The following is a 27481-nucleotide window of genomic DNA, read 5'->3' as shown; positions in this document are numbered from 1 at the left end:
CAAGTTGTGCTCTCAGGAAATTATGGTACTCATCTGAATTTATGCTTAGTTGTCGTTTGCTATTTGCTTATAGTTATAATCATAAAAAATAATCACCTTAAAATTTTCCTCTGTGAGGCCTTCTTCAGTTTTGGCATCTCTTATCATTGCTGCAACGTATCTCTTAACCAAATTTCTCATAACTTCCTAAAAGATTAAAAATATCATGTTAATCTAGTTGGTAATTCTAATTGGACCTACATTCATTAAACCAATTGGATTTGGTGGCCTTCCTTCCTTCCTTTTTATGACTTCTTAGAGCTGGACAAAATTTTGCATCACAGTGGTCCTCCCCTCACCCTCTTCCCCCTTCCCCCCCACTGGAAATGTTTTTTTTCCTAAAATTTTCTTTTGGAAAAAAAATCCATAATTATGCAAAAAATCACAAATACTTCAAATGGTTTTGTTGTAAAGGAAAGTATTTTTGTGATAAATAAGGTTAGCATTTTCTATTAAATGTTTGGATTTATTTTTTTTGGCTTTTGTAAACACTTACGTGAAAAATCACATTCTAATCAGCTTTTAAAATGACCAGAAATTAAAATATGGATATTTACCTGATATTGATGATGTCTTCTCAAATTATCAGCTGCACGCCTCTGAAAAGAAAAATGTTAGAGACAATGAATGGTATTAATGGTAGTAAAACATTTACAGATGGTAGCCTGTAGTGCTCTGATTTGGATTACTACTAATCAGGAGATTGGGAAGCCTGGTTCAGGCTCTTCAGATAAGTTCCCAGAGCTGGTGAAAGGCCCATCCTAGACAGGAGTTGAACAAGAGTGAGGGCTGTTAACATTAAAAGCACATCTATATTTTCTATGTTCTGACAAAAGAAGCTATTTTTCAGCACCAGATCAAGCATATTGGGAGCAGGGGGCAGGCATATGTCTTCAATTCCCCTAAATAGCTATCATGGGTATGTATATAGTGGCCATATCATTGACACAAATCATAAGATTTTTCCTTTAACTAAAAATAAACTCTGCATAAAGGGAGAAAGTAAAGGGACCAAAATTACTATTCAAAGCTTGGAAAGTAGTTATATATGGCCCCCATGGATTCCCTATAGTTTAAAAAGTCTATTCTACCACCATACCCCTACTTCATTCTTGCTTCCTCATGCCATGAAAGAAACTCCAAGAGTTGCACACTGTGTGAGAATGCAGTTTCTAAGAGCAACAGTAAGGTTGAGCTCTGAATCGATGAGCCATAGGCCAGACACAATACCTAAAAGCATATCTATATAACCAGAAGGACAATGACTTTATATTTAACAAGCAAAAAAAAATGTTGGTAGGATGAAATAAGTTAAATCTAGCACTGTTTGTAATGCAATACCTAATGGGTTTCAGGATGCATAGTAAAAATAATGTATTTCTTGTTCAGCTGATAAAATAATTATGCTCTTAATAACAATTTGAGTCTTTGTTTTTTCTTTCTCTTTGGGTGTGCCTAGTTAGTTGGGGAGAGCTCTTTTGATTTTAACTCCTATGTTTGCAACCTGAAAAGTGCCTAACTTTTTGGAAAATAAACCTGCAATGTTGTGTTGCCTTAACACAAAAACTAAGCACACAGCCGGATAAAATACAACATAATTCTATAATAAATTAGGCACATTCACATACTCTCTTCTGTGCTTGTACTGATAGACTAATCTGTAATTTATTTATGACTGGTAATTTTTCTATGGTAGTAGTTTCCAGTCTGTTCTTGGATTTGTCTCTTTTAACTTACTGCAATCATGATGAGACACTAGGATGGTGTAGGGCTTGGTGGGGGAATTGCATGCATTTAGCTTGTCTATGTAAACACTGTAGGCAATGGCTTCCTAAGTGAGCAGCTTTGCTTTAGATTCGCTGTGGCTCTCCCAGATAAGATGTCTGTGTCTTATGTCAGTATGTTGTGCATGCTACATATGTGTTGCAATACCACTCGTAACTCAGTTACCTCAAAAGTGGGGGAAATGCTTAGCATTTAGTTGAATATGCTCAAAATACAATATTTACAGCTGAAGGGATGGTGCCCTCCTACACCCTACAATAATGCAGCTTTTAGTTTTGCACTGTTTCAAATTGGACCACAAGATGGGGATATCTCATTCCTGTTGAGAGGAAATCCCAAGAACATGTAAGTCCACAAGTGACAAATCTGACTTGCAGGCAATGAACTAAGAATCACATAAAGATATAACAGGTGCATTTAACTCTGGGTAAAGATGGTGAACCTAATAAATAATTCTGCCTCCCACTTTGCAGAAAACATACCACCATGGATATCACTTCTCTGAATTTATATTACAGTAAAATGCAAAATAAACACAGCAGCTGAATTTTGTCCCCATTTCAGCTCCTGCTGTTCAAGTACAAGATCATGTGAATCAGGCTGGTCTGATCTTGCACCAGCTGAAGTCAATAGCAATATTTCAAGCAGCACAAGATGAGGTTTTAGCACACAACACAGAACTGTGGGACTTTGGCTGACTGCTCTAACATATTTGTCCATGTAAATATTCCCAGAATATTTCTCCTACAGCTACAACAGTACTTTATTAATAGTACTAGAAATCTGAAGAATATGTTTGTTTGTGTGTGCGTGCATACACATAGACACATAGATTTCATACATTTCATAGACATTAGGGCTGGAAGGGACCTTGTGAGATCATTGGGTCCAAGGAGTAGCAAGTCAGCTAGGGTCAGATCACCCCAGCAAGATAAGAATCCAGGCATTTCTTAACTGTATCCAGAGTAGCTGGAGATTTGGATGGTAAAGAAATTTTTCCTTATGTCCAGTCTAAAATGGTCTTCCAGCTGTTTGCGATGGTTAGACCTTGCCTTCCCTTGGGGTGCCCTGGTGAGCAAACATTTTCCCAGTTCCTGATGCACACCCCTTATGTACTTATAGGCTGCCACCTAATCATCCCTGAGCCATCACTTCTCTTGACCTCTAATCATGGATCTCCCTCTCCTCTGGACTCTCTCAAGCTTCTTTACATCCTTTCTAAAGTGTGGAGCCCAGAATTGGAAGCAATACTCCACCCGTGGCCTCACCACGGCTGAAGAAAGCAGGAGAATGACTTCTTGGGTCTTGCTTGAAATGCTTCGATAGGTGCAAGCCAGAGTTTTATTTGCTTTGCCAGCTGCAGCATCACAGTGGTAGCTTATGTTTATCTTGTGGTCAGTCATGACCCCCAAGTCTCTTCTGGTCATGGTGCTAGTGAGTGTATCACTGCCAAGCATATAAGTATGATGTGGAGTTTTTCTTCTGAGGTGGAGCACCTTGTATTTCTGTGTGTTGAATGTGATCTGGTTTTGATCTGCCCACCATAGAACCTGTCCAGGTCAGCCTGAATTGCCAGCCTATCCTCTAGAGTGACTGCACTTCCCCATAATTTGGTGTCATCCATGAACTTAGTCAGTCCACTTCTGACACCTGAATCCAGCTCATTTATGAATATATTAAAGAGTACTGGTCCGAATACTGAGCCCTGGGGGACACCAGTGGTCACTATGTGCTATGTTGACTTGATTCTATGAACTACCACTTTCTGAGTCCAACCTCAGAGCCAGTTCCCCAGCCATTGGACTGTAAGGATGTTGAGGCTGCAGTTTCCCAATTTTACCATGAGGACTTCATGGGAGATGAAGTCAAAGGCTTTTTTGAAATCTAAGTATATGACATCAACCTCTTCTCCTTTGTCCAGGTGATGTGTCACTTGGTCATAGAAGGAAATGAGGTTGGTCAGGCAAGACCTACCCACAATGAAGCCATGTTGGCTATCTCTCAGAACATTGCCTTATGTTAGGCTGTTGTTGATGGTTTCTTTGATGATTTTTTCCAAGATCTTTCCAGGGATTAAGGTCAAACTGATTGGCTTGTCGGTTTCTGGATCTTCCCTCTTTCCTTTCTTGAAGATAGGCACCACATTGGCCCTCTTCCAATCTTTAGGAACCTCTGCCAAGCACCACGAGTTCTCAAATATCCTCGCCATTGGTTGTGCTATGATGTTAGCCAACGCTTTTAGCACTCTTGCATTCCATCTGGGCCAGCTGACTTGTGGATGTCCAGCCTCTCAAGATGTCCCCTCACAAGATCTTTGCCAATTATAGGTGTATGATTGCCTGTACCCTGGTAGTCCTGTGTCCTGTCAGGCAGGGTGATCCCCTTGGGTTGGTGGAAAACCAATGTAAAGTAATCATTGAGGAGATTAGCTTTTTCCTGGGTCTCTGTTGTCAGCTGCCCCATTTGGTTCAACAAGGGTCTGATGTTGCCCTTGTTTTTTTTCCAACTTCCCACATATTTGAAGATGGACTTTTTATTGTCCTTGATTCCCATAGCCAGCTTGAGTTCGGCTTCAGCCTTGGCTTTTCTGGTCCGCTCCCTATGGATGTGAGCCAGTAATGAGTTATCCTCCTTAGTGGTACTTCCTGACTCTAATCCCTTATAAGCGTCTCTTTTCAGATTCAGGATGTCCCTGAGTTCCCTATTGAATCAAGGGGGTCTCCCAGCTCTTTTGCTACCTTTCCCATGGGACGGAATAGATTTCCCTTGTGCTTTTAGGATCATGTCTTTAAGAAGTGACCCCTCATCATGGACTCCCCTTCCTATCAGATCATGGTCTCTCAGGGCCTCAACAACCAACCTCCTGAGCTTGTGAAAGTCAGCTTTCCTAAAGTCAAGGATTTCTGCATTGTTGACTGCTTTGCCAGCTTTGCGAAGGATAGAGGAAGTAATCAACGCATGATCACTGTCACCAAGCTTCCCTTCAATCTTCAGGTCGCTGATTAGATCATCCCCTTTGGCCAGTACCAGATCCAGCAGTACCTTACCTCTTGCTCAAATTCCTCCCCATTTTCTTCTTCTTCACAGTAAAACAAATCCTCACTCATACCCTTTTGTAAATGACCTATTCACTGCAAAGAGCACAGAAATCAGACATACAGAGAGTGATCATAATCATTTGAGGGAAATATGGGACAGCAGAGGCTTCCAGGGGGTGCTGGAGTATGTGTGCACTGTCAAAGGATCAAGATGTCCTGTGACTGATATAGGGTTAAGGAGCTGCCAATCACCAGGGGCAGCTCAGGTGCTGGTTGCTGGGGCAACCAGGCAGGTCACGTGGCCGGCAGTGGGCAGGGCCAGGCCCTTATAAATGGCCCAGGCCAGAGCCAGAGTAGCAGTTCCCCTTTGGCAGCTCCAGGAGCAGGGGCTTTGTGGGAGAGCTGAGCAGCATGGGCTGAGGGTTGCAGCCTGACCACTCTGACCGGCTGTAATGATGCGGGGAAGAGCAAACCCTATGTGAGGTAGGGTTAGGAGCCAGTGTAGCTTGGAGTGTATGTTATGAGCCAGGAGGCTCCTGGTTGTTTTGTTCTAGCCGTTTGGCTTGATGGTTTACTTATCCTTAAACCGGAGGACTGGGTGAGGCTGTAGGGGTGCAAGGAGGCCTCATGGGGGCTCCCCAGTAGCTTGGGGGTTCCTGGTGCCAGTGGGACACAGCGCTTTGCGCCGAAGAGGCGTGGCGAGCGGGGTTTCGGACCCCCAGCCCGGGGTCATAGGCCCCAGAGTGGGGTGAGAGGTGCAGCATAGGCCCCAGAGGGGGTAAGAGGCTCCGGAGAGGGCAAGGAGCGAGGAAGAACCACAAGACAGGCCCAGTGGGGTGAGGCCTGGGCACGGCAAGCCCAGAGGCGCCGGTAGCGGGGTGCAGCTTGCAGCAGCGGCCCAGGGGCACAGGTAACAGGGTGCAGGTTGTTTAGCCGGCCCAGAGGCGCTGGTAAAGGGGCGACAGGCGCATGACCAACCCAGGGGTGCCAGTAAAGGGGGCCAGTGGCCTGATAGGCCCAGGAGGTTCGGAGACGGGTGCCGGGGCGTGATGAGCCCCAGGGGTGCCAGGTGGGTGACAAGCCCGGGGGTGCCAGAGAGGGGCACCAGGGCAGGACGAGCCCAAGGGGCACCGGAGAGGGTGCCGGAGGGCAAGGGCTGAACAATGTCCAGGAACAGCTGCAAGGCTTGGGGCGTGCTAAAGGGGAGGTAGGATGCATGCATTGCCCATAAGGCTGGGGGTGTTGGGGCACCCCACTTGAAACGGAAGTAATACCAGTGCGGTGTCAAGGTGAGAGTAGGCAGCCTCCCTAACTGAACTCTATAAGAACAAAGACATGGTGGGCGAGAAGAGGGTGCTGGATCACCGTAATTGACACGGCAGGGGCCGCTAGCGAGCTCATGGCCGCTCGCAGGCCCTGCTCTGTGACACGCACACACACAGCCTGACTCCACAGCTCCCAGGAGTGGGGCCAGGTGGGACACACACACACACACACACACACACACACACACACACACACACACACACACACACACACACACACGACCCTGTGGCTCCCACGAGTGGAGCCAGGCAGGACAGCATGGGACACACATACATATGTGCACACACAGCCCTGACCCTGCAGATCCCCAAGTACACCCAGCTCTCTCCCTTGACTCTACTGGGCAAGTGACTCTGCACAGAACCCAGCAGAGTCCAGACCAGAGAACACCCCATTGACTGGGCTCCCTGGAGAAAACTGAAGCAAATGTCTTGGATTAGCATGAACCTGCCCACATGTGCCTGGCTACTGAGTCAGGAGCTGCACATGCGAGTGAGTTCCCACCTATCCAAGACTTTTGCTTTAATTTTCTCTAATGACCAGAATACTTAGACTCTGAAATCCAGGACTGTCCTAGCCAATCTGGTACATATGATCATGTTTGACATACAGCTCCCTCTCCTTCCTTGTTGCATAACTTTTTACTCACTTTAGTGCATTTGCCCTTCACCTACCTCTCTTATAGTCCTATAGACACTCATAATAGTTTTCCCCTAACTCTGGCATCCCACATTAGGCTGAAAAGAGTGAGATGTGGGCCAGAGATAAGTGAGGGTTTCCAACAGGGTAAGAATGGTCACTTCAGACCACAGAGCTGCCTTGCCTTCCCCTCTGAAAAACTCTCTGTGATCTTCCACATTACTACCCCCATCACTTCTCATCCCCACCCTACAAAAACAATCAAACAAATAAAACCCTAGGAAGATCCTGAGTTATCTGTGAAAGAAATCACCAATTAATATCTTCTAATTTTGATTGTCTTGTTTGTTCAGTAGCTTAAATTTAGATGGCCAAGGTGTGTATTTTAAGTTAAGACCCAGACTTTTGTAGATATTGGCCCTAGTACCTGACTTGAGGTACTAAACACCTGCAACTCAAACTGAAGCCACTTTCTAAGTTCTTAAGACAGTGTAGCAAAAACTGAGATCACATCCAATAATTTGTCCCTAAATCACTAAAACTAAAATTACATCCCAAAGGTAAGAATAAAATAGCCTCTTTCTTCCCAGCCTAGCTATGGCTAAAACATTCATTAGCACTTCATGCACAGCTTGACTTTTGCTGCGAAGAAACCTAGATTAGGAAGAGTTGGAGGTTCAAGTTTTAGCTTTTTAAATAAATTTTAAAATTAATATTGGTGCCATCAAGGTTGAGAACTTAAGAAAAATCACTTATCAAACATTACCACCCTAAAAAGGTGATTTTTTTGCATAATTCTTTGTTTTGTGCTACACATAGACTTAGATCATTTTTAGTAATTGTTTCCTCTTAAATAAGAAAGTGAGAGAATCCAAGAGCCTTTGATTTAGTTTTTTTTATGACTTCATTTTTAATTTAAGAAAAATTAACACTCAAAGCAGTAACTTAGCCATGTGGGTGATATGCTGCTGAAAACTGTAAGTCAAAAAGAGGCTAAGGGCACAAAGTTAAACACATTTAATAACTGTAGTTGGAAAAGGCATGGTCTTGTGAAGATTACTACACTGGATCACAAGACATGTAGATTAATTTCCTGGCTCTATCACAAATCTCTGGTATGATTCTAGGCAAGTCACTTAGTCTCTGTGAATCTTTAAATATCCGTGCCCTTTGTCACTAATTTATGCCATATGGGATAGAGATTGTCTTTTGCTAAGTGGTTGTACATGGCCTAGCATAAAGGGCAACTAAGCTGATCTCATGGCTTCTAAACATTACTTTAGTACCAGCAGTAATCATTCAACGCAATCTCCCTGTTCACACAGTTACGAACCAGTCAAGCTTGGCATAAAAATCTATTTAACCATCAGAAAAATAATGCTATATACTTTTTAAAATTATGTAATATTTTTTTTTGGTCCATAGTTCTGGCTTATAAAAGTAGAGTTCAAACTGAAAAGTCTGTCCTTACCTTTAAAAAGCTGATTGGACTGCGTTTATAGTGCCTGCAAATTTGTCTAAGTTCTGAGACATTATATTCTCCTTAGATACAATGATGTTTTGCAGGGCAAAGCTTCTCTCACTGCTGCAGACAAAGCTTTTACTTGGACTGGGTCAGGGGATTGTGTATTGAAAGCCAATAATCACAAAACACTCTCACTTTCCATTTAAGTCATAAGTGTGCTCTTTTGACCTAACCTTCTCTAACACAGGTACACAGCATAACCAACATAAAATACACATATAAATTGAAATCATAATATATTTTTTCTCTTGGATAAAGAATGATAAAAGGAGGAGGAAAGCAGGGATGTTATATAACAGCTGCTAGTCATATCAGGTAAGGCATTTCTTGAAGGGACTAAATGCTATAGTGACGATGATGGTTATAATAACTTGAACAGAAAAAAATGAGTAGCAGAAACATAAGGAAATATTTATGGTTATCTTATTGAATCCCTTCAAAATATTTTAAAATTTAAAGTTAGGGATGAGAAATCTGAATTCTGGGGATTGATCATATGCATAATACCCTCCCTGAAATTGCATCCAACATCAAGAAAAAAATCTGGATAATGAAACAGCTCAAAGATTTTGGTTAGCTGACAGCAGCAATCTTGATATACCCCAAATAATTGGCCAGCCTGGAAAGTTTTTGCCTACATGGATATAATTGTTCTACAAATTTGTAGTCTATTGGCTGTAAATTTATCTCTATTTGAACTATGACATATAGCCGAAACAACAGTACATTGGGAATCTCAGATTTATTTGAAAAAAGTATTAATATCAGTTTATGGTATTAGTTAAAAAAAATAATTTATATATCTTGATATGTCAAATAATAAGGGAAGCACTGTTGACATTTTAAAAGATAAAAGACTTCCCTTAACAATGAAGGCCAAGTGCTGGTAAATTATATTTGAACATTAGCTGCCTTTCTGGATTGTCTGGAAACAAGTTACACCTGTGACTGGAGTTGATCTAATTAGCACAGCTGAAGAGCCTGATGCTTCAAGGAAATATCACGCAATCAGAGACAAATTTAGTAAATAAACTGCCCCGTGTTTTCTGACCCCATCAAATCAGCTGCCACAGTAAAGTGGACTCTGAAAAAAACAGACCAAACATTCAAGAAAAATGAGAACTAACTAGGCAAACACAGCCTGGCTGGTGCAGGGAAGTGGGTAGAATATTTACAGATGCACCCTGCTGGCCCAGTCCACTGCACTGAGGCTTGAGTCGCCCTTTTCAGAAAGCACATGGCTCCTCACAGGAGGTATGGGAGCAGCTTTTATGTTCTTCTAGATTCCACAAGTATTCAACAGGTAATAGCCTAAAAGGAGGGCTGGTAATAGCTTAAAAGGAGGTGACCATAGTGTTCATCTTGCTTTTTTTGCTGATGCTACTCTTTTTTTAGGGCTGTACAACTAAACAACACTGCAGATGCTCCTTCCAATCAGTCTCTTCTGCAAGCATCTCTGCTCATGTTTACCCTACCTAGTGTATGAGAGAGAATAACTTCTACTCACACTTCTGGCCACATATCCTCTGACGGCAGCTCTGTACGTGTAGGTCCAAATTCTATTCTGCCGAAGCCTAAAGATTTTGCCTCCACGTAACCCAAAATATGCGTCTAGCTCAGGAAAACAAAATGATTCCATGCAGGGAGGTACAAATCTTTCAGTGACTAGCCTCCATCATGTACAGCTTCCATCATGTTGGGATCCAGTTGAATCCCACTGGCTGATCATGCCGCGGGAGATGCCTTACTGGGATCCAGCTCCTCAGATGGACAGCAACACTGAATTCCCTGAGAGTAAAGCAGGCGTAGGCAAAATGCAGCCCACCAGGCCATTCTATCTGGCCCAAACTCTAGAAAATTAACATTTATCTGCCCCTGGCTGCCTGTCATGTGGCCCTTGATGGCTTGCCAAAACTCAGGAAGCGGCCCTCCACCTGAAATAACTGCCAGCCACTGGAGTAACGAGAGAAATCTGGAGGTGGTAGTAGTTCTTCCCATCCGTTGTCTAATTTAGTGTTTAAGGTACTCACCCTGAAAGTGGGTTGAGCCTCAGGAGTTTTGAACCTACATCCTGTACTATGCAGGAGAATATCCTGAGTGCTAGGCAGGACTGAGGACATTCTCCATCTCTCCTCTTATAGGTGGGCCATTGAGCAGCCAAATGGAAAAATTCATACTGTCAGAAGGACAGCAAACCGAAGGAATCTTACCAAGTGAAATGGGTTCTGGCCCCTGCTGTTTACCTATTTTATCTAATCACTTAAGCAAAAGGCTTAAAAAAAAACAAAAAACAAAAAACATTGGGTGCAGAGCAGGGGACCTGAGGGCTAAATTTGAGGTCTTCCACTTCTGTGGTTAAGTGCCACCAAGCTATTCAGCAAAATGCAGGCAACACAAATTCCCTTTTTCCAGTCACTCTTAATATTTCTCTGTCAAGGACATAGAGACTTTTTCAGAGTTTTCATACTTTCTCAGACTGAGTTAGATCACCACAGAAGTTAGATAAATGCTTATGAAGTTGTTCTAGACCACTTCTGAGCAAGAGCAGTAGTCTAATTACCTTAAGAACTTTTCTCAGCCCAAACTGAAGGTGGCCTAAGGACTCTAGGAATCCTAGGAGGTTTGTGGCTGCTAAGTAGCATGCAAGAGAATCATGTGTAGTGACTTAGCTGACTGCAAGTCACATACATGCCTCTTAGGCCACTGACAGATATTCAACTAAAGGTGCAATGGGATCTAATCCACAATCCCAACAGTCATGCCACCTGTAGACACATTTGCTGTGTACCATTTTTTCTAAACTCCAAGCTGCTGGTGATATTTATAGGAGCTATAGAAGCATAAGTTATGTTTCTTCCCACTTACCGGGATATCTACACAAGATGCTGACTGCATAGTTGCTGAAAAATAGTGTGCCGTATTGCGTCACAGCAGGGACGGTGCTAATACGCTACAGTGCAGTATTATTAGGCTACTGTGCAGTAGTGTCACCTAAAAGACATTTGCTAACTTGACTGTGCAGTAACTCCAGTTACTGCCCATTTATTTAATACTTACTAATACAAGTACTAAATAAATGAGCAGTAATGGTTGTAGTAGTATCTCATGTAGACGTGCCCACTGTGTCTCAAACAAAACATAGATGAAGGCTTGTGAAAGCAGTACTGTTTAAAATTTCCCATCAACATTTTTTTAAAATAAAAAATGGCATTTTAAAAAAATGTTTTCTTTATTCCCCATGGAAATCAGAAAAAAAACATTTTCTCCCTCTTTTGTTTTCATCACTCTATCCATTGGAAAGTGAGAGGAGGGTTGAATGAAAATAGAAAACACTAACACAAGTATGTTGTTTTTTTGTTTCCTTGTCAAACTTAAAACTTTTTCACAAGAAATTTTGGAAAAAATAGGTTTTTTTTCAACATTTCATGCAAAAAGCCATGGCATTTTTATCAATGGTATTTGCAAGCCAGCTGGCTCATTGACTACTTTTGAGCAATTGAAATCAACCTTGATAATGGAAGGTTAGGAGCAGGCATCACCCAATTCACACTTTTCACTAACTCTGTTACTAAACCTGTTGTAAGCATAATCCCTCCCTCTTTTCTCTTTTTCCCAGTTCTTATCTGCATTGCTTTCTTTTCCTTCTGTTGTTGCAACATGAATGATGGTGTTCAAGTTCTTTCTGATTTCTCTAAGGGTCTTGTTAAATATTATACTGTGAGCTGCACACATGTTGATGGACGTTATTGCTAGCTCAAGTTTGGAGCAGTCACGCTTCAGGCCAGCAGGGGCCTAGAGGACTGACTGGTAAAAACCCCTCCTACTCCCATTCCAGGCTTTCCCCCTACTCCCTGCCCCCTGCTCCCCACAGCTTCCCCTAGTTCTCTCTCACCCCTGGTGCTTCCTTCCTATCCCTTGGGGCTCCTTCTGGCTCCCCACAGCCATGCTTCCTCTTTCCCTCCCATATGCTTACTTGTGGCTGCACACAGTGTTTGTCCCAGGGAAACAGGCAAGGAAGGGTTAACCTGTCTATGTGGCCACAGGGACAGGGAGTTCAGGCAGCCACAAGCATGGGGTGGAAGAGCAGGGAGCAGGGATTTGGGTGCTGGGGGAGGACACCAGGCCTGGTCCAGGCCAGTGGGAGAGGTGGGGTGAGCGGGTTGTTTACACTAAAGTGTAGGCTAGAGTGGCTACACCCATTGTAGCACAAGTTGGGTATTTGTAACTTTGAGCTGCATAATGAGTGCTTAAAACTAGTTTCAAGTGTTAATGTGTGGACAATCCAAGTGCTAAGAGCTCCAGGCAGGGCCCAAAATGACTGTGTAACAAGGCCCTAAATTCAATCCTTTCCCCACATTCTTTGTCAGAATTGATCTTTCTTTGCCACTGCATTTTTATGTCCACTTTAATGACCCTCAGTCTCATTTTCTCAGTGTTTTGTTTCCTGCAGTCTGTTTCAGTGCCCCTTTTTGTGAGACAAGTGTTTCCCTTTCTGTGGGTTTCTCTTTCCTTCTAAGCCTTCCTCTTCCTGGTCTTTCTTTTTTTTACTATGTATATCAGTGGCAGTGAAACCAAGCACATTTTCCCTTCATGATGCAAATGCTGTCCCATAGAGTTATGGATTTGAAATATGTGTAAGACCATGTCTTCCCTAAAAGGCCATTCATTCATTCATGATATTTGGACTAGTTTCACCTGAACTGTCACAGCATGTCTATCACATGTCCATCACTTCTGCATGCTTTTTGCTATATGTGTGTCCACCCAGGAAAAAATTGTTATTGATTAAAGTGAATGACAAGGTGATCCTGTACTATTATTTACTTGTCATTGGTTTGGAAGGCAAAACAAAGACAGAGAAAGCATTATATATGAGGAGAACAACTGGGAAAATATGTAAGTACACACCATCTCCTCCACCTCCATGTAATTGCCCTTTGCTCTGTTCTTTGGGTAAAAAACTAGCACCAGTGAAGTTGGCAGGAATTCCGTCCTTGAGGTCAGGGGAGTCAGAATTTCATTCCTTGTGTCTTCCCTTTACTTATTGCAGATACTTACAATTGGGCAATTGTATATCTAACCATTTCACAAACTTTAAGGCATTTATTTTTGTCCTAAATACTGGACCATGCTTTATCTCTCCTGTGGTGCATCTATATGTGCACTTTACTGTGGAGCTGACTAATTAGCTCTGCAGTAAAGCATCACTGTCTACATATGTGCCTATATTAGAGCACAGTAAATTAACTCTGTTGTAGGATAGTACTGTCCAGAACAAAGTACTATCCCACTACCGTCATTTAGTGTGCCAAAATACACGTATAAACATTGACCTGGACTGGCAGAGGCATGAGGGTGCTACAGTATGGGGGCTGCCTGCCAGCTAGGCCCACACCGTAGCACACTCATGCCCCAGCCAGCTCCTCTGCAGCATGGTAAACCTGGGCAGAGCAGCCTAAACAGGCAAGCTGAACTCCTAGGTCCCCGTCAGCCAGGGACTGCCCCACCCCAGCTCAGTGAGCTGTGGCCCTGACTGAACTGCATTGGAATGTATTGCTATGTGCTAAATGCATGTGTAGATGAACTCTGTGTGTCTCTTTCCAACCTCCTTATACTCCCTCCCCTTTCCTTATATTCTGTCTACTACAATTTTGTGCTGAAAGAAAATATAGTACCTGTTTTATTCATCCTAATAGACAGTAAAAGAAGAAAAATATTTGCTATTTGCATCCAGTCAGTTCCTTCCCATTGAAGAGGTCTCCCATGTAATGTGAAATTCTCAAATAATGCTGTCAGGACAAAACTATGACAGTAAAAACTTTATAGTTCATTATTTCATATTCTTTATATACTGCATTAGTCTCTACATACAGGTATCACTGACACACTGTAATCAAACATATAGCCACAATACAGCATATAAAGAATATAGATTCTGCCACCTCTATCTTGAATTGCTATTTGATGCATCACAGTCATGTTTTTATGCTCACATTTTATAACTGTGTGATGATGTTATCTTGCTAATCAAACCACCTAGTATGAACTAGCTTGGTGACAAGATAACACACCATAATTATTCTGTAAGCTGTATCCAGACCATATAAGAGGCACTGTCTACAGTGCCTTCCTGCTGAGTGAGGCACCACAGCCAAGGATCAAACCCTAACCACTCTGACCTGCTCAGCTTGTGACCAGCTTCAGTACTTAAGTAGAGTAGATGACTTGGCATGCCCCAGTGTAGCAGAGAAGCTGAGAGAGAAGCTGGAACATATACTTAGAACTTATCTTAACCTTCTCTTTGCATCTAATTGTGGGGCTCAGTTATGTGCTGAGAGGGTTCAAATGGATAGTGTTTGATTTTCAATAACAGTGCCCGGGCTTCTCAGGAAGACAGGACAGACATACCTTAAGGACTAGGGCCAGAAATTACATAAACCAATATAAGTGACTGGAAACTGGTTCAAATCTGTAACACGACAGAATTTCAGTGAACATAAACCACTTTCAAAATGCCCAAAACCAGTTTAAGATAAACCTGGATGGATGTAGCATCAAACTTAAATGATTTAGGTTAAATCAGTTCATTTAACTTATGTCCCAGATCCCCTCCAGATTAGAGTTAAATCAGTCTCCAGGGATGCTTTGTACCTCCCCTGAAATCCCGCTTTGGGGGGGAGGGGTGCCTAGTTTTGGCCCAAGCTTTTTGCTCCGGCAGAGCAGGGAGCCAGAAAGGCATACTCTAGCACTCCCTGGCTTCTGGCTTGTGCCACTGCAGGCATGTGGATGCATTTCCTGAATCAAAAGTGAATGTCTGTTCACTTTCTTATTGGTTCAATCTACGCAGCATAGACTAACCTGCAAAGATGAAATTGATTCAGCCTCCATTTTTTTGATTGTCTGTACTTAGCCAAGATATTTTTTCCGGCTCAGGAAACCTGAGAGACTATTATCTATACAGAAAGACAGCAGGGTAGATAAAACGACAAACAGGATGATTTATTCCTTACCCCTATTGTTCCAAAGCTTTCAGGTTTCCTCCGGATCTTTTTCTTGCACAAGTGTCTCCACAGCCATTTAATCAAATACCAGAGAGACTTTGGGCTTGGTATGACATTGAAAGGAGTGGGTAGAGTTCCTCCTTCTTCAAAGTAACTCATCCAAAGCTTTGTACGAGCAAATTTCCACTCAATGTCTGCATGATCCTGTACACAAAAACATGACAACAACTGACAACCTGCTAAATTAACAAGATGAAAAACATCCTCTTCCAAGGGGTTCCTAACCTAAACCCGAACATATCTTGAAAAACTAATTAAAGTACTTGTAGAAAATCAGACATCTTTTTTTATGATATAAAGTTTTCAGTACAGAGCTTTACTTTTTCTATCCTGGTAAACAAATTCTTTGAATATTGTGTCACTTTTACTTTTTCTTCCATTGGTATATAGTTTTAAAATGATTAAATATGGATCAGGGAGCAGAAGATAATAGAAAATCACTGTATTTATAGTATTTGGCTATAGTATTATATTATCATTTGAACACGTTCTGCAGAGAGTACTTCCCTGGCTTTGCAGTCTGCTGGGCTCTGGTATCAGACAAATGGAGTCTAAGTAAATCCCATTTGTCAGGGGTTCAGTGATTGCCAGCTTGAGAAATCATAAGACAGAGTTCCTCAAGAGAAACTGGCTCAAAAAGAATCCATTATTATTTTTAAATGTTATTTTAAATGTAGCCTGGCCATATTTCTAATATGCCCTATTTCATAAATAGGGCATATTAGAATTTTTTAAATTATAAATACTGCTACTGTTGAAAATAATGTTGTATGATATATGTCTCTATATATCTAGACTGGAGGAGAGACCCAGCTCCACTCAAGGTTCAGAACTTGAACTCCTTTATGGAGTGAAGTTGTCAGCCATTTTTCTTAGAAAACAGAGCCACAAATAGGAACCCCCACACTCAATATTACAATGGTTATAGAACTCTCTTGGGGTGTTAATCTCCTCTCTGCCTGATTTGGACAGCTCTCCCAAAAGAGTTTCCTAACTCCTGGATTAGGAGATGAACATTTCTTAATCCCCCTGGGGATTGCTGCACTTTGTATAAATAACAGGCGGTATCACCGAGCTCTTTTACACAATGTCCGGGGGTGGGAGAGGGCAGCACATTAATTAGAATGGTTCTACAAGCCTCTCTAATTTCATAGATTTCATGGATGCCCAAGCTGATCATACTTCTGCTGCAGTACAGATAAGCATTGATTCTCTTTGTTAATCTGAGGATCTGGTGCCAAACACTTCTAATTTTTTCCCCTGAATTTTAATTTGTGAAAATTTGAAAATGTTTGGACACTTCTAATCATAACTGACCCTGTCCAGGGATCAATAATTTAATCTCACTAATAGATTGTTAGTAAAAAGTAAAAAAGTAAACCCAAAGTTCTTGTGCAGCCAAAGAAAGAATTTTCATTAAGTGAGAAAACATGAATAATGAAAGAAAATCTATAGCTCTCTACTTCATCTTGCTGATGGGTCATCACATCCAACTCCCTTGCACCTCTGCATGCACAGTTAGCACGAGAATTTGTGTAATTCATACATGAAAAGTTCTCCAAACATGTGAACACATGACATTTTCAATAACTCTGTTCTCTACTATAAGGAATTAGGACCTGTCTGGGTTCAAAAATAAGTAGGAGGTGGAGGAGGAATTATTTTTATGACTTGCAAGAGCACTAGAAAGTCGAAGCAATTTCCTTTTGGAGTGAGTGGGTGTTTTCGTCACAAAAGAAAGAAGGCAGAAGGTAGGCCAGAGTGGCACCTTGAAGACTAACTGTTTCAGAAAAGCATGAGAAGCAACCTAATTCATCAGATGCTAAAGAAAGAAGGGAATTCTTGCGCCTATATTTATATGCTTATGTAAATTACAGAGATTTTTTTTTAATTGGCTAAAGATAACTGAACACCCAGGCCACATTGATTTTATCCTTTATGCTCTGCAAGAATTGCTGTACCTAGCACTAAACATTGATTGGGCTTGCTGTCTGGGAAAACATAGGCTTTTAAAGGTGAGTCAATCTGAAACATGAATTAAAAAAAAAAAAGGCATAGAACAGCTTCTTTTAGATCTGTGTTTCTTAGGGCAGATCTTAGAATAGTCTGGGGATTGTTGACATCCATATAGGTGGACAACATCCCTGATACACCTTTCTATACCCACTACAGAATTTGCACCTTAGGGCTAGTTCTTCACTATTCAGAATTTGGAGAAAATTATTTTCTGGCCAAATCAGTTGTTTCCCAAGCTGTTTGTCCTTCAAGGTAGTGCAATAGAACACATGGAGGACTCTGTGTATATATTCTATATTTAAATGGAATTTACTGCCAGAAAAACAGGATGCGGGAATGGAGAGAAAATGCTTATTGCAAATGATTACACAATGAGAAATATAACTTACAGCAATGAGCTGATACGAATTATTCATCATGGCTATCAGCATGTTGAGCAGAACAACCAGAGAGATGACATTATAGGTTCCAAACATAGTGGCCCCAACAAATTCAGTAAATTCATGCTGTGCTTTCACATTGGTCACATAGAGGTTAATGAGTCCAAATATAGACCAGAAGAGTGATTGCAGTGTTTCAAATAATCTGAAAAACAAATAAAAAAGTATTGCCTGATAACAGCATATATATACACTTTCCCAAATCTTTCCCCAAATACACAGCCAAAGGCCTCTGTGATCGTGGAGGACAGGATGTTCCCCAGTACAGAGAAAAACACATACATTTTTAGCTTTAGTCACAGAGGAAGCTATGACTGAGGGCATCGTCATGTGTTACTTTTAGGTCACAAAGAGAGCTCTTAACACTTGCTTGTCTACACATTAAAATGGGAAGACTATTTCTAAGCACCCTTTAATCATTTTAAAATTATGCCACTGCAGGGTGGATTTATCTGTGTTACTCAGCTTATGTTACAGTAACATGTGGCACTTCACAGAGATAAGGTGACCAAATATCCATCCTCCACCATCCCAGGAAGCAATTTCCTTTCCCTAAGCCCTCCTGTTCTGTGTGCCCAAACTTTCTACCCCTGGAATAACTCCCCTGCTCCCCCAGGAGTGTAACCAGAATAAGCAATCTACAGAGCGCACAGTGCCAACTAGCCAGTTAGCAGCCACTTTACTACCTCCAATCTAATCACCTTCTGCACAGAAACGATGAGCCAAAGGCTGTTGCCTTGGACCCCATCTAGTGGCAACTCACAGTTGTGGCCCTAGTCACACATGAGTGGCAAATCACAGTTGCCATTAGACTCCATTGTATAGCCATCTAATTCTAGCTAGTTGTCTTTACAGAAGGTCTACAGAAAGGAGATCAATGTTCCTTCCACATACACCTTTTTTGAGATTTTCCACAAATGACTAGTCACATAGGGCACCCAAGAATTATAGTAAAATGCCGTAACTACTGTATATTAGCAAAGGTGTTAGAATACAATGACTTGGGTAAGGTTTTTAAATAGTTCTTTGAAAATTGTGTCACAAATTAGAGAGAACACTTTAAATGCAGGAGAGGAGCTAAATATGGCTCAGAATTTATCAGGCAAGAGATTAAGAGTTTGATGCAAGCTGGAAGTTGAAATTGTAAGTAGAAAATTAGGATTCATTACACGTAGCTTGGAGTTTAAAGTGTTTTCCATGATATATCTGATGAAATAATACTGTTCCCTTTCAAAGTGATGGAAAATAAATAACTGGAAGCTATCATTATTTAATTTTAAGAAGAAACATGTAGTGATTGCACATTTAGAAGAGATCCAGTTTAAATAGCCTTGCATTTGGAGTCAATGGTAGTTTGGACTGAATTTTTTTCCTTCACTTGGTTCACTGAATCTTGTGTATCCAATTTATCAGCCATAAAAAGAATCTTGATTTCTAAAATACAAATGGTGTCATCTTATGAATAACACCAATTTTAACAATCAGGCATAGACAAAAGACTAATGAGATTTGTCTGTAGAGGCAAACCCTAAGGTGGTTAAGTATTTTGTGGCTAAAATTATGTGGTTATTCCTTTTTTTTGTTTTTTTGGTTGGGTTTTTTTGTATTAGTTCTTACCATTTTTAGTGTAATTAATTATGCAAATTTCACCCTGGTATAGAATAAATGTTATCACAGACTCATATGACTATTAACAGTAGCACAATGATGGGTGTACAAGCAGGGCACTGCCTAAGGGAAATGCTGAAATGCAGCTGTGGGGTGTCCTACCTCTTCTCCCCCCTGGAACCCTGCACCTTCCCTGCGGTGGCTCTGGCAAAAGGAAGGGCAGAGAAGCAGCAGCAGCATGCATTGCAAGAGTAGCAACTGGTGGTTTGCTGCGACTAGAGAAGAATCACCTCTATTCTGGCTGCCGGAAACAAGGGTTTAAATGGCCACTCAACATACATGTCGGCGGCAAAAAAGGAGGTGACTCCTTCTGCAGTAGCCATGAAACTTCAGCTGTCCTGCAACACTGCTGATCAGGGTGCACTACTAGCCAGTTACACCTTTGACTATTAATGTTTCCTGGGTACATAATTGCAGCTAAGAACTTCAATCAGAGAGCCGCATTCTCTTATAGTAGGTGCTGTATAAATGGAGATAAAAGACAGCCCCTGTCTCTATTAACTTATTAGTTAAGTGAAGAAGGGTGAAGTTGTACATTACACTTAGGCCACACTAAGTCTGTGGAATGATAAGCAGCGTTCAAGTTACAACATTCATATTAAGTGTTAATATCATTTCTTCCCTGCAGAGCTCTAACTTGCCACAAGAGCTGGGTACAGACATTCAAAAAGATCAAGGCGGAATTGATCTAAGTTCCACAGTTTTCGGTAAGTGGAGTAGTTTAGATCAGTACCAAACAGAACGCACATTTGCCCTTTGGTGGGAGGTACAAATCTTGGACCAGGTTCTGCCATTTTTAAACCAGTCTCCGTGTGCTGAACTTCTGTTCTGTTATGAATATAGACTGGTTTCGAATCACTTATGCCAATAAAAGGGTAATATCTGTACCTGGCCTAGAGGGCTAGCAAATAGGGATGTGGTTAGGAGTCAGGACACTCGGGCACTATCCCATCTCTAGATGGGGCTGAGCTGCAAACAGTGCTTCCTGGGATGCTGGAAGACTAAAAACTGATTGTTTTATCTCTGTGGAATGGACTGAACTTACCTTAATACGGGCTAGATAGCCTGGGCCAGAGTTAACCTTTGCCTGATGTGGCATAACACTGAGATACTCAGAGGGCGCTTAGCAAGTGCTAACAAGCTTTAATGAGCTTACATTTTAAGTCCTTTTGATATGGTCTAAGTGTAATGTATAACTTCACCCTAAAATATTAAACAAATCTAACAAAAATAGAACTAGAAAATTTTCACTTACGTTGAAAATGCATTATTCTGCTTTTCACATCGAATTCCTTTGCAGCTTTGGTTTTCCTTTGTTTCATAATAGAAGTACAGCTGGTTCAATCCATTTGCAAAAGCAAGTAGCACAAGGCAGTATATGAATAGAAACTTCAAAATGTCCAGTAACATTCTTCCTAGAGATATTTGTAGAGGTCCCAGGTGAGAATTTGCAGTGAATAATGAGATCAAGCGCAGGGAGCTAAAGATATTTGCAATTGCAAACAATGCCTCAGCCACCAAAGTAGGGTGCCACATATCCCAGTTTTCTCGTGGGTGTAACCCACTGTACTGGAAACAAAGCAGAAAAGAGAAAGTTATTTTTCTGTTTGCATAAAGAAACCAAAATTTTTTTCCTTCACTTTCCAGCCATCCTGCTCAGGCACCAATAGCATGAAAAGCATGGAATGAAGAGACAAACTAGACATACCACAAAGGAGATTACAATCTTAATAGAACAGTAGTGTTTTATATGTACTCAAAACCTTTGTCTGAAGAATGGTTTAATGCTAGGCCTTTTGTGTTTTGTTTTGATTTTGTTGCAATGAAAGGAACACATCTGACCTTTCTGCTATTAATGTCTGAGAGAGACAATAGAAAAGTAACTCTTGGCATAGCTATGCAGAAAATTTATGGTAGTTTGACATTCCAGAAATGTTGAAATTTAGGACTACAATGTCAGTGAGACTCTTATGAGTAAGGACTTAATTTATAGAAATGTGATGGATCAAGGACTGGATAATCACTGCAGAGTTGCAATAAATGACACGTAAAGAATGTGAATGAAATTTAATCAGTGAAAATATCTAATTGTTCTTCCTTTGAGCCAAGCTTACCTCTGACTGATCATTAAAACTGAATCTTTAACATTCCAAGCCTAACACTGGATTCCACAGAGATGAAAGCTGATAGTTTCAAATGAAGCATTTCTACATATTATTACCTGCTTCTTATTTACTAAATATTTTTATTATGTTCTTTGCTTTTATATAGGATAACAGAAGCTATAATCCTTGTCCTGAGGTGCTTTACAGATTAAATTCAAGTGACAATGAAATATACACACTGAACAGAAAAAAGGACCAAAATGTAATCTATTTATTCATTTTATGCTATATTGTATCTATCTACATATTTACATGGCCCTCAATGCACAAAAGTACCTCTATATCTTGCAATCATTGGTGGTTTTAATCTTCATAATACCTCTGTGAGGCAGGGAAATGTTATCTTCATTATACAGATGGTAACTGAAGCACAAAGTAGAATATTCCTAATACTGCTATTCAGAAAATCCCAGAAGAAAAAAAGTACAGTAGAATCCCACCTTTACCACCTTTATTCTCTTTGTAACCTACATGGACTCTTTTCTCAGTTTATAGGTAGAAAGATGCTTTTGGTCACACATAATGTTCAGGTTGGAAGTGTCCCCAGTTCAATTTGTTGGAGGCTTACCTTAGTTCCCTGTCCATTAGACCATGCTTCCTCCTTCAATTACCAAATGTTCAGAATCAAACATCAATTGACATAATGGAACCCATACAAAAATATTTTGCTACCTGAATCATTAACCATCAGTTCAGTTGTGACTGCAGAACTTTTATTACTTACGATGAGAGAAAAAAAGATGGATCATGGCTGAATTTGCAATGCTAGCTAGGTAAAAAAAACATTTTTGTCTATAGCAACATATAAAATAAATTATATTCTACTGTAAGTTTCAATGATGCCTTAAAGACATATTAATAATGATCATACAGTCTACTAAAGGGTTGACTCTGTCAGATTGACAAGAAAAGAGACAGGACAAACTGTTTAGGGAAGGTATAGAGAAGTTTGAGGGGAAATAAATAAGATACAAACAATGAATGTAATAATGAGATTTTTTAGGACAATATTTGAAGATGGAGATGGAGGGATCTCTCTGTGGAAGGGAATTGGAAGATTTTCAAGTGCCAGGGTTATAAATGAAGTGTTTAGCTGAAGATGTGTGGAAATGAAGAAGGTGGGAACAAAGGTGAATTGGGAGGAAATTAGGGTCCTGTCAGACCTTACGCTATATGCAGAACAAATGTGAATCAGCTTAGTGTTATTTGGCTTTGTGAAGCAGTCACAAGGGAAAGTGAAAAACCTGCTCTGACTGCCCCTCCCTCACCTGCACAGCTGTGACTTGCCACTAAAGGCTTGGTGAGCAGGGGCAGGACTAGGAGCTGGGGGAAGGACAGACTTGGTGCTCCTGCTCAGCAGAGCAAGTGCTGTAGCCCCAGAGTGCCTGGCAGCCACAGTATGCCCTGCCACCATTTGGATAGCTCTGCTCCTGGCAGTGTGAGCAGTGGTGGGAAGCACCGTGGCCACCAGGTGCTCCAGGACTGTGGTGTTCACTTTGCCAGGTGTCTCCAGGAGTCAAGACACTCAGCCCAGCCCTGCTGTACCAGTATCCTTCATTCACCCACTGCTTTCTGGGATGCTGGAGGCCTTCAGTTTGGGTGGAAAGCTGTGGAGAGTGGCCACACATTAATGGAACAGGAGAAAATTAGGCAGATTTCAGATAATACTGCCCTAGAGTGGCATACCATTAAGATGAATAATGAGTGCTTTAAGCCACTTAAAAGGTATTAACATGCAACCAGTCCAAGTGTTAAGAGCTTGTTTTTTTAAATAAGGAATATGAAGGAAGAGCTGAAAATGACCTGAACAGATTGAGCCTGGTAGATGGGTAGCCACTGAAAGAGTGGGAAGGTGGTAGGAGAGGAGGGGAAGAAAGATATGCACAATTTTGCAGAGGGAGGATTTGAGAGATGGAGTTTCAGAAGAGCACTGGAGTCAGGCTTCAGAGGATTCCACCCCTAGCTCTGTTGAAAGAAAATCCCTAAGCTCTGATGAGTAAAGCAGAAAAGAAGGATGTGGTGCCACCCCTCCCCCATTTATTCAATAGCCAGAAATTAGAGCTGGGATGTGCCACAAGACTGTGTGCAACTCTAAAAGTGGGATATGGAAATTGTTTAGATGTCATATTTGGACCACATGTGAACAACACAGGAAATCAGTTAGGCTTTGTCCTAATCTGAATCATTATAAAATGATACCTCACCATGGACCTGTTTTTTAGGGTACTTGTACACATGATGGTCATCATGATGTATGCATGACAAAAGTGCAATTTGAGTGGCTTAATGGTGCCATGCATTACACATGCACCAGTCTGGGGGGTTTAAAATGACTTTGCCTCATTGCAAACTAAACTACCTCTGGATGTAGTTCAGTTTGCAAAGTTGCGAAGTGTGATGATGCAGCTGTCAGCTCACCTCCCAACTGCAGGAGATGTGGGCAGGCTCCTCAGAAAAAAAGGATTAGGACCCTTACTTCTTCTGCCTTCAGCAGGTGCCTGGCTACCACAGGTACCTACTGAAGGCAAAAGCGGCATGGGGGCTGATCTTTTTTTTTTTTCTGGAGCCTACCTGCCTTTCCCACAGCTTGGGGTGGCGAGCTGTTGTCAGGTCAAGCAGCCTCTGAGTTGCGGGATCCCTGGTTCTTTTCTCCATGGTGGCAATGCCCCCTGGGACTGCCTGGGCAGGCTGCTGGTGGGCCAGGGGCTACCCCAGTTTGAAGGTGGCACCCAGCCGGATCCAACACTTCCCCGACCCCACTGGGGCTTTATGCGCTATCCCTGCTGCCTCCCCTGCACCTGGGACTGACCAGGATTGGGTTGCTCTACTCGTGGGGCAGCATGGAGAGACAGCAGAAGGGCAGCCTGGAAGCCCAGGTGGGCTTGCGAAACCACAGACTTGGCAGGCTTCCAATGTCGTGCCATCTCCTCTGCCTTTGGCCACCAATATACCCAGCCACCCTCATGCTGCCTCCCTGATCTGGTCCCAGGCAGCAGGAAGGTGGGAACAGTGCACAGGGCACTGGAATCCCCAGCAGGCTCAAAGAAGAGTTGGATCCATCTGGGTGCTGCCTCCTTTTTTGGCAGAGTCTGCTCACAGCCAGGGAGCAAGCTGCTGGCAGGCTGAGAGGTCCTGAGCTGTAGGGGCCCCCGGTTCTTTCCTCCAGGTTGGCATCACACCCCCTGGGGCTGCCCAGGCAGGCTGTCAGTGGGCTGGGTGCTGCCCCAGCTTGGAGGCAGAACCTAGCCTGATCCAACTATTCCTCACGCCCACCTGGGGAGCAGCGCCTAGCAAGTTTCCAGCCAGCAGGCTCAGGGAACAGTTGGATCAGGCCAGGTGCTGCCTCCAAGCTGGGCCAGCACCCAGCCCATGAGTAGCCCTCCCGTATGGCCCTGGGGTGCCACTGCCATGGAAGGAAGCACTGCAGGGAGGGTGGGGGCACAGCTCAGGGCCTTCTCAGCCCTCTGGCAGCTTGTCCCTCAGCCATGGGCAGGCTCTGATTTCATGAAAAAAAAGCAAAGGATCAGGCCCCTCACCATAACGTTATGGAAAAGTTGAAATGGTGGGTTTCAATTTCAACCCATCATTTCAGTTTAGGGGGCATCAAATAAAACCTTGGGTATTAAATCCCCATCACATGTACAAATGTTCTTAAAGCCTATTTAGTGCTAAAACCTTCCTTTGTCTGAGAGGAAGTGACCCCACATCTCCCACCCCGCAAGGGAGTGCCCTCATTCCAGGTTTATAAGGTTTTGGTAGTAAAGGAAGGAAATTATTCTCTCATTCTCTCCTGTTAAATCTGTTCCACAATACATGGAATAATTATATATTTATTGGACCAAAGAGAGAGAGAACAGCTGGTGGTCTAGCTTAAGGCACTCAGGTGGAAGGAAAGCAGAAAAAGTCAAGAAGTACACTTATTGCACACACTCAACTATGCAAAACAAAATTGCCAACTTCTACTAGTTTCTGTAAATTGCTCATATAACCAGTTTCCTCATATCTTTGAATATTTAATATATGTAATTATTATTAGTATTATAAGCAGTTTGTTGATTCAAGATTCATGCTTAATGGTACTCACTATAAAATTTACATCACACCAAGATCTGTAAGAAGCAACTATAGGACAGTGAGATTTGTCATTTAAGACACTATCCAGTGTTGTATACAGTGTTAAATATTGTTTGTGGCAATGGCCACTTGATGATTCAAAGGCAGCAAAGCACAGACATATACCTTGCCTCTTCAGTAGTTTATGGCATTCATTCTGCTGTTCAGTGTTGCAAAGATCTAACTTCAACTGAGCTTTGAAGCAGGCTCTGTGTGGGTTATTATGTTATATCAATCAGCTTATGGCAAACCACAGTATTTGGGTTTTTATGTTGCTTGTGTATAGCCAAAATGTGAAACATCTTAACAGCTTCCACATACCACTTTAAACTCATATACAACCTTTGCATGCAGCAGAGGTAGTCATCCATTTAATAACTGTTTAATATTACATATCATCTACTAGCAAGCTAAAGAAAAATACATAAGCCACATTAATTGAAAGTGGAAGAAAGCAAGGCATGGGTAGAATAAGCATTAGGACTTAAAAGCAAATGTATCATGAATATAAATGACACCAAAGGAATATGAAATAATAGCTCTTAATGATAATTATTCACAGAAATTCAACAAAGATTAACATCTCAGCCAGCTGTAAGCACTGGGAAAGTGGCCAGGTACTTTTCCCTGCTCCTCTAAAAGAAAACTACAACTTGCAAGGGCATAAGGAGGTGTAATATGGTCTAATTATAGAGATGTGAATCAGAAGACCTGGTTCTAGTCACACTTCTGCCACTGACCATCTGTCTGACCTTGGTCAAATCCTATACAATTCTTGGTAGCACATTTTTCTTATCTAGAATGAAAGGGTCAAAAAAATAGCCACCTTGCTTTGAACCTTTTGACTGAAAGATGCTACATATATGTAAGTTCTTATTATTTTATAAAGTTTGCCACAACCTTACAGTTAAGGCTGCATTTCAGAAAATGAGGGGGAAATGACTAGGGAAAATCAGGCCAACTGCAACATTTGTGAAGAAAAGAGAGTATGCTTTTCTTTACTGTGGAGTTACTATCTAGGTGACTGCCTGGTCTTTGGAACTGACCAAACATTAATCACAATCATTTTACAATGGCAAAGAGATAATCAGAAGGTCCCAGTTTTTGAAGTGCTAGTAACTCGGAACCCGCCCCCCCCCGCATCTTTTTACTGTTAAGCAAGAACATACAATATTAAGCTGACTGAGACAATAAGTACATAGCCCTACAATGTCACTTATACAGTCACTTTTCAGAGCAGGATTCCACTCCAGCTATAAACTTCTGCACCAGAAGTAGAAGATTTAGACACCATTTCATGTTAGTGGACAAGTACCACTTGTTCAATAAAATCACCCATGGGCAATCTCTTATAGGTGAAAATACACAGCAGTAGAAAGCACACTTCAGTTTCATAAAGCATCCTTGAATATAATAAAATTAATGGGGTTTGCCTCTGATACAGAAAGTGGAATTTGATATACCAGTACAAAACATACTATTTGTCTATTGGTCACAGAATCATAGAATCAATGAGTCGGAAGGGACCTGGACAGATCATCGAGTCCGACCCCCTGCCATGGGCAGAAATGAGCACTGGGGGTGGGAGGGGTCATAAGACCTCAGGCAAGTTCCTATCCAGTCTCCTCTTGAAGATCTCCAGGGAAGGTGAGAGCACCACCTCTCT

The 27481-nt window shown here is 41.8% G+C and overlaps 1 protein-coding gene across 1 annotated transcript in view; it reads right to left on the bottom strand.

Annotated features, from left to right (window-relative positions):
* Positions 1-27481, bottom strand: part of TRPC4 (transient receptor potential cation channel subfamily C member 4) — a 227405-nt gene that overhangs the window by 5301 nt on the left and 194623 nt on the right. The window contains exons 6-10 of the mRNA XM_019530026.1: positions 20793-21106; positions 17819-18014; positions 15363-15557; positions 597-638; positions 97-186 (exon numbers count right to left, since the gene is read on the bottom strand). Coding sequence (XP_019385571.1) covers positions 97-186; positions 597-638; positions 15363-15557; positions 17819-18014; positions 20793-21106 — 837 coding nt within the window. The remainder of the gene's footprint in view (positions 1-96; positions 187-596; positions 639-15362; positions 15558-17818; positions 18015-20792; positions 21107-27481) is intronic.

Source organism: Crocodylus porosus, unplaced genomic scaffold (assembly GCF_001723895.1).
Source record: "Crocodylus porosus isolate Cpor-Errol unplaced genomic scaffold, CroPor_comp1, whole genome shotgun sequence".
Lineage (NCBI taxonomy): Eukaryota > Metazoa > Chordata > Crocodylia > Crocodylidae > Crocodylus > Crocodylus porosus.
This window is presented reverse-complemented; position numbering and strand designations above follow the sequence as displayed.